We start from the raw sequence: 8,484 nt of genomic DNA, 5'->3' as shown, positions 1-8,484 counted from the left end.
TATATTTTAAGTTCTTAATTTCTAAAATTTTCCTAAAAAATATTAACTTAACCTATAATAAGATGACAAATAGCCTCTGCAAGAGAAATTGGAATATGTTTACTGGTATGAATCGAGGTTTTCATAATTTTTTTGCAAATCGAACCTTGTAAATGCATTCGGCATGGTCCATTTTACTAGGAATTGATTGTTAGATCAAAGTAATCAGATCAAGAAATATGTTTTTTTATGCTTGAATATTTATGAAAATTCTAAGCCATTGATTTTCAACTCTTAAAAGATCATTCTTATAAATCATAATTGGATGATCCAAGAGTCTGTATGTATAATTTATAAAATTTTATCAATATATTATATATAATATACATTATATGATATTCTTATAATATATTTAATATATAATTTTATCAATATATGTATAATCATATTTTTATATATAATATACATAATATTTATATTATATTTTATATAACATAATATATATATATATATATATTATATAAAATATAATATAAATATTATGTATATTATATATAAAAATATGATTATACATATATTAATAAAATTATACATTAAATATATATGCATGACTCGCCCATGAAGTTGACTTGCCTTATAACTTGGTTAATGACTCATTTCACAACTTCGCTAGGTGGCTCGGTCGAGGACCCTGGATGATTTGGGCTGAGTCGCCCGGGCGAGATTTTAAACTATGGTTGTGACCATGATAAGAACAAAAACTAAAAATGGGCTGTGGGACCCGCATGTCTGCTGGTGCTATGGCGCATGGGTCCCCCCCCATTCGATTGTATGATTCAAAAATTTACACCATGTCCCCTTGGAAGGGGGCCACGTGGACCCCCTTGTTCCACTCAATCATTCTAGGTGGGTCCGCCATCCTAGCTAGCCCCCCACCACATGTCTCCACAGTGAGCCTACTACTACCGAGTAGCTGCCATGCATGATGATGGGATAGCACCAACACTGGCATACTGCCTGCTTTCAAACTTGCTCGTGAAGCGAAGTTTTAAAAGGGAATGGGATAAAAGCATGGGGAGGTGGGAGTTCTTCAATCATTTCTGGAAACCCATGTTGCAGAATCAAAGCAAATTATGGGGATCCTTCTGCTTTTGGACACAGTGACACAACCCACCATCAATTTGTCCCCACATTTAGTAATCCAACTGTCTCAGCAAGGTATAAACATATTGGCATGGGGCTGTGAAGGAGAGGGTTACAAGGCTGCTGTCTTCTTCTTCTTCTTTTTTCTTTTCTATCCTTGTCTTTAATCAATGCTCAATTGCTTTTCTATCCTAGGGTGGTCTCCACCAATTTGTTTGAGGTTCCAGGGCAGAGTGAAATTTTAAAATGTTTAACCCCCATGTCAAATGGCTTGACCCATCTGCCAAAACCGACTAATATCAACCAATAGCTAGGACAAAAGTCTCACAGGCTTTTGCCCAGACCAGCCATATATGGCAGTTTGCTTTTTGGTCACTTTTTTTTCGTTAATCCCCCAACATATTATTTTCTTAATTCATGCTTAAATTTAGAAATAGCCGCAGTTTATTTTTTTTTTATATTTACACGGAGCAACAACCCTCATCAGGATCAGAGACCTAGCCGCTCTCCTGTCATACTTACGATCACTGACCTGGCCCGTGGGCAGAGAGTTTTTGGTGTGGAAACATTACATGACAAAATTATCAACATCTTAACGGATTATCTTTGATACCATGAGATGGATCTCTATATGATTCTCACGTACCTAGACATGATCATAACTCCCTGTGGGGAGAGGTGTACTACGGTTATACACCATTAGAGAAGCGACCACTGGTTTGGCAGCAAAAAGTCCAGCACAGATGGGTCTCTTACTCCGAGGGTGGTTTCTCCCAAGACATGAAAAAAAATGATAATGTTTTAACCAATTGTAGTAGACTAATTATATATTTTTTATCCTTTTTCTTAGAGACTAACCATAGTTTTGACTGTTGATGCCTTGGGTAGTACGTTTGCCATTCCATATTTAGGTTTAAGTTGAACAATTAATCTATGGTGATCTATTATTATGGAAGGAGTGTTAGTGGTGCACGTGGCTCAAGCAATTTTTTTCATTACTAGTTTATATTGAGTAGCCTTCCCATGCGAGAAAATGTGCAATTTGTTTAGTTTATGCCTCTTGGATACCATGACAATCTGTTTGTCCTTTTCACTTGTTTTTGAGAACACGAGCTATCTGTTTCATTTGTGAAGAAACAGAAGTATACTTAAGGTGAGATTGGGATGATGGTGATCCTACACCTTCTATAAGTAGAACTTTAAGCACCATTGCCTGTTGCACTAAAGTACCAAAATTTGGAAAAGTGAACCATGGTCACCATTCCCCGTTGCAATGAATTACCAATATTTCATCCCTGTAATTAAAACCACGTAACAAGTGTTTTACTTTTTCCCTGGAATTGTACACTTTTGTGAGCTATTTATGGTCATAACTCTTATTCAATCTGCAAAGGAAGAATCACGCATGAAATGAAATTTTATGTTATTTGGACACTCTTGAAAAAAAAACTCTCTTGTATTTATAATTAGAAGTACAAAAAAAAAAAGAAAATATAAAACTATCAAAACTTCAAAGACTAATGAAATCTACAATTAAATTATGATTTATCTTAATATAGTAGAAGGGATCACAAGGATAAGAGAACTACCATGTGACCTCGGCGTTTCCAACACCTATTTTGCACATCCAAAATTTGGCATGGTGAATTTGGTAGGAATAAACTGTTGAATAGTGTATTTTTGATGAAAAAATTCAACTTTTGGATGCTTGAATATTTATGAAGATTATGAGCTGTTGATTTTAAAGCCTTAAAAAATCTTGTTTATGCATCATAATTGGATGATTCAAGAGCTAGATCACATATGTATGGTTAGATTTAAGAAAAAAAATCATAAAAATCATAAAAATCACGGTTCACACCGTAGTTCTCATATTTTCAGTTTTCATATTTTAGTGACTCGTACGTAGTAGAAGAAGGTGATATTTTGAATTTTTAGTGATATTATCAAGTTTTTTAGTAACATGTGAATTTCTCAAAAATTAAAATATTACTGGTACCTATCGCTCTTAATTCTAGATTGCACAGACAATCATTGGGAAGAAAAAAAATGACTTCCGGGCTACGAGTGATTAAATCACAACTGTAGGAATGTGAAAATCATAAAAAGCTGATCTTATTTCTCATTTTAATGTGTGCCTTAATTTTTGTTAATACTAATATTAGAAAGTTCAAAAAAACAAAGCATTATTGATTTCCCTTTCATCCCCCAAGAGTGCCCTGCGCATAAAATTAAGGACACTCAAGACTCAGTGCCATCACAAAATACCAATTTTTTTAAAAATTTTAAGTCCTTTTTAGTAGCTGGAATATTAGAAAACCCTCAGTCTAAGATTTGCATAAATATTCAAAGCTTAAAAAAAACATATTTTTTGTCAACAAAATATGATCCAAGTATTGTTTGTATGGTCAGATTTTTAAAAATATGAAGAAAAAAAACTTTCAAAAACCGGGTTAGCTGGGTAATTAGCTAGAAAAGTGATTAGCAGCTACAACCCTCTCTCTCTCTCTCTCTCTCTCTCTCTCTCTCTCTCTCTATATATATATATATATATATATATATATATATATATATATATATATATATATATATATATATATATATATATATATATATATATATATATATAAAGAGAGAATAGTTAATAAAATGTCTGTGTTGTAAGAGCATCTGCACCATTCATGGCAAGAATCAGGTGGTTCAATTATTATGTGAGTATTTAATGTTGCTATGAATAAAGTAAAAAGTGGAAGTGGAAAAGGGCAAAAAACATTGATAGGTTTTATCTCTGTTGCAACGAGCAGTGATGCGAAGTAAACAAAGAAGAGTAAGAGAAGGTTTATTCTTTTACCCTACACGGGTGTGGTTGGCCCTTGGCCCCAATCAGTACAGCGGCCAACCAGCAAGCCGACAAGGCGAAGGGGTAGGACTTGCCTGATCGGGAAACCTGCCGGCCCACAACAAAGCAGGCCGTGTCTTTGGAGAAAAGAAAGGAAGGAAAGGCCTCCCATCCATCGATTCTTCGCGTCTGAAATGCAAACGCTTTGGCTTATTACTTCGATCATCAGCATTAATGATCATCAAAGCTAATGCCAATTTGCTTTGTGTCAGTCAAAACCCTCAATTGCCTAGGAAACTGCACCTTCCCAACCTTTTATTTTCCCTTGTAAACCCCATTTCCCATCCCTTATTTCTTTAATTCTCTGAAGTCTTTTTATTCTCCTCTTAGACAAGTTTGTCTTTTAACTCAGGAAGCTTCTATCTTTGTTCTCTTCTTCTTCTCCTTCTTCCCATCTTCTGGAAAAAGCATGTCGGCTTCTGCTCCTTCTTGCTTGGACTTGACCATGGCAATTGCCAGCCTGAGCTCCAACCCTTGTCCAGGTAAAACGTCTCTTCTGGCTTCTGTTTTTCCTTTTGCCCTTATCTCTCTCTCTGATGTTTTTGCCTTGCATAAATGTGCTTCAGTTGTTTATTGAGTTTTAGGTGAAAACTTGTGTTTTCTCTTCTTCTTGGTGATCCCTTATTTTCTGTGGGGAGTTAGATAATGGGCTTAGCATGAGGGACTTTGATATGAACCGCTTGCCTTTTGAGATGGAAGAAGATGGACCAACAGGCAGCGTGGATGATGAAGAAGAAGGGTGCGCACCACGGAAGAAACTTCGTCTCACCAAGGAACAATCACGCTTGCTTGAGGCCAGTTTTAGAGAGAACCAAACCCTAAACCCTGTAAGGAATCAAAATCTCTCTCTCTCTCTCTCTCTCTCTCTCTCTCTCTCTCTCTCTCTCTCTCAGCAGGCACATTAGGTGTTGTATGTGGTATCTGATATCATGTTTTGAACTAAAACAGAAGCAGAAGGAAGCCTTGGCTCTAAAGTTGAATCTCAGGGCACGCCAGGTCGAAGTTTGGTTCCAAAACCGCCGAGCAAGGTACCTAAAATCTTAATCTTTTAGGCTTGTTACCATTATATATAACTGATGTTGATGGGGTGGTGTTTTTTGTGCTGTGGATGTGGTTCGGTCTACAGAACTAAGCTGAAGCAAACGGAGATGGAATGCGAGTACTTGAAGCGTTGCTTCGGCTCGCTGACAGAGGAGAACAGGCGGCTGCAGAGAGAGGTGGAAGGGCTGAGAACCCTCAGAGTGGCTCCACCCACCGTGATCTCCCCTCACACATGCGAGCCACTCCCTGCTGCCACCCTCACCATGTGCCCTTGCTGTGAGCGCGTCAGCAGCAACGCCGTGGAGAAAACTGCACCACCTTTGATCTTCTCCAAAGCCTCACTCTTCCCCTCCAGACAGCCTGCAGCCTGCTAGGCTGGCTCAGCCCTCCCTAATCTATAATCAAAAGATTCAAAACACAAAGGAATATGATGAGATAGATGGTAGGCATGACCAGAGAGTTGCCAAAATTGTCCCCTCCCCTTTTCTATATTTGTTGGTGGCCTCTTTTTTGTAACTTGAATGCATGGATTGTGAGGGGGGAAGACTCTAGAATGAAGAATTGAAGCATGGCTCTCTTTGGTTAATTTAGAGCTTGGTTTTTCATGGATAATGATGAAAGATGGTAATTGACGGTGGTTACAATGTTTTGCTTCCTTCCTGCCGTGCAGAGTAATAAATAGGTGTAGGAATGGCTGTTTGGTTTAGGTGTGTGCCTGGCATTAAGTGCGTTGAAGGGGAACAGTCCCTGATGCCTCCTCCCACAGGACGGGGGTGACGGTTAATGCAAAACATGAAAGAAAGCGCCCTTTTGCCTCTGCACCATATCTTTGCCTCGCTTCTCTCCCAAGCCGTAGGATTTCCACATACAATTACTTTTATTACTGCCATGCAATGTTGTCAGTATCGGAATCGAACCTGTATCGTTTGCCCCCCCCCCACGATTTCTGGTGAATCTCACCGATCCACTTGATTCAGAATTCGGCCAAAAAAAAAAATTTTACGTGTCAATCAGAACGTGACATGTGTTAAAGCTATTAAAATAATATTAAAAATTTAATTTAAGTTATTTTTTACATTTATTAAAAAATAGCCGATTCAGGTCAGTTTCGAATCTCTTTTTTTTTTTTTGGCGATACGTTGATAAGCATAGGCCGATTCAGGCTGATACGCACTGATACTGACAACACTAGCTCGATGAGATTATAATGGATCTTTTTGAAAACTTTTTAATGTTGTCTTCTGGCCACATAAAGTCTAGCTAGTAGCTGCCATGTTAAATATTTGGAGATTTGGGGCTGTTATTGAATTTAGGTCGCCAGCCGAGTTTAGTAACGAGAGCAGATCTAGTGATCGGGTCCGAGTACTTGGTAAACCATCTGGATCCTCCACATGCTACAGGTCTCCCCTGCCTCTCTTGCACTGTCCGTGCACCAAACTATCATTTTTTTACAAGTCACTGGACATATCAGCGATTTTCTAAATCAATGGTATGTTTGGAGATCTTTTCAATTGGAGCAATTTTTCAAAAAATTGTTTTTTAATTTAACATTTCGAGAGAAAATTGCTGCTAAATTTATTGCTTGTAGTATGCTTATCTGCTTACGAAGAATGTTAATGACCAGCATGGGTGACATTTTGGGTGCTCCACTACTTTGCTAAGTAATCGGTCCAATCACAATCATGCCCAAATATGTTCCACTCATCCCCAAAGTCGCCCTTATCTTCTTACCCGGCCCTCCTTGAGATTTCATTGATGCACGATGTTTTGATCAAAATTGAGCTTCATAGATGTTATCTACGTCCACATTAATTTAGTGAAGATCAACATTTCATTTGCTGAAGTCTGATCTGTGTTCCTGATCTTTTGGCGATTCAAAAATCAACGGTCGACATAATATAAAATTTTGTGATTTAAAAATCATATTTTCTATAAAAAAAAATGATCCGACGGCGGATTTTTATTAAATCAACCATGTTGAATCCATTTATAGGTTCATATTTGATTAAAACTTACAACTTGCACCATAGGATTTAAGAGGGGTACGAAGATTGAGGATGATATAGGGAATGAGTTTTGGCAAATTATGGTTGTGTTACAACGGAGGTGGTATTATCCCATGTGGTACGCGGGGTCCTGTCCCAAGCCGAAGGAGGCCCAGTTTCGAATCCCTCTGCCACATGAGGCTTAAGAGATATCTGGTAGGTGTCTGCCTAACCCCAGCTTGCCTATCAAAAAAAAATTTGTGGTTGTGTCAAAGCTGTATGGTGGCCGGCTAATTAAGGGAATTAAACCCTTAAGTTTTACTTGGTACCAAATAACTTTTTTTTTATTCCTTTTTGGTATTTCGACATGGAAAAAATGCATGTTGTGATATGATATGGCACTTCAAACTGGGCACGTTTTCACTGTTAGTGGAGAGAGACGTTATGGCTTATTAATTTGACATTTTTATTTAGAATTTTTTTAGCACTAAGTTTCATGCTTCTAACGGTTACTTGTTATTTGAATATTGGTCCACAGTCGAGGGCACGGCAAATACATTTTACCAGAAAGATGCCTTTTGTTATCAAATGGAATCTTGTTCACGTCAAAGGACATGGTAAATTCTAGATTTTGGACACCAACATACTCAAGTTTTGGGGATATTCAAAAGCACACCTAAGTTTTCAATATTGTTAAAGGTGCACATCATTTTTTGCATGGTTAATCAAAACAAACAGTCCCAGGGCTTACCTTTATCAAATTGTGCATTAAATGCACGCCTTAATTACCAAAAGTTAGGTTAATTTTTTTTATTATTGCTTAAACTCAAAGGTGCGTGTCTTTTATTTTCTTCAAAACAAAAATGTTTTGACGCAAATCATTATCTTCATCTCATTAACTAGAATTAATGATAACCCAACCTAAATTAACGAAAGTTTGTTTTTAATTAGTGAAAATTAAATTTAGGTATGTTTTTAACAATAAAAAAATTTAGTGTTTTTATTATTGTCAAAACTTTGTGTTTTTGAAAATTTCCTTTGATATTTTACATGAAAATATGGGATCTAGATTAGAAACCTCGCGGTGCTTGGCCCCAAGGGGGTTGGCGCAGTGGGGTGGGGCCTTGGCTGCTAGACAGGCAGCCAAGGTTCAATTCTCATAGGTGTCACCCCTCTGCGCAAGCCAACATGTAGCATAGGCACTGGGGCAGGGGTCCTATACTCGGAGTTTTATGCTGCCGGCATGATGACCGTAGGTATGGTAGATCGAACCAGTGCAACCAGGTCTTTGTGCTGAGTGTGGTTTCTTCGAATTATAAATTTAAAAAAAAAAAACTAGTGGTGCTTGATTACCCTACTGAGCCTACGGTTGCTCACCCAAATGCATAAAAACTTCATCAAGGTATTCGGCCCCCGAGGTCCAACCTGCTTACCTTG

General features: G+C 37.6%; 1 protein-coding gene across 2 annotated transcripts; it reads left to right on the top strand.

Annotated features, from left to right (window-relative positions):
- The first annotated feature begins 4,432 nt into the window (after nt 1–4,432).
- Nucleotides 4,433–5,605, top strand: LOC149846479 (homeobox-leucine zipper protein HOX3-like). 2 transcript variants are annotated; one of them, XM_089998020.1, is made up of 4 exons: nt 4,433–4,503; nt 4,588–4,848; nt 4,970–5,049; nt 5,148–5,605. In XM_089998020.1, the coding sequence occupies exons 2-4, from the start codon at nt 4,678–4,680 to the stop codon at nt 5,434–5,436; spliced, it is 540 nt and encodes a 179-aa protein (XP_089854146.1). In that variant the 5' UTR covers nt 4,433–4,503; nt 4,588–4,677; the 3' UTR covers nt 5,437–5,605. The 2 variants fall into 2 exon arrangements, with proteins under 2 accessions (XP_089854146.1, XP_089854147.1); XM_089998021.1 differs by having other exon boundaries at nt 4,434–4,503; nt 4,664–4,848.
- The last annotated feature ends 2,879 nt before the right edge of the window (nt 5,606–8,484 follow it).

The sequence above is a fragment of the Nuphar pumila genome, chromosome 2 (genome assembly GCF_984573655.1).
Source record: "Nuphar pumila chromosome 2, dmNupPumi1.hap1.1, whole genome shotgun sequence".
NCBI classification, from domain to species: domain Eukaryota; kingdom Viridiplantae; phylum Streptophyta; class Magnoliopsida; order Nymphaeales; family Nymphaeaceae; genus Nuphar; species Nuphar pumila.
Note: the sequence above shows the minus strand (reverse complement) of the source record. Positions and strands in the feature narration are given on the sequence as shown.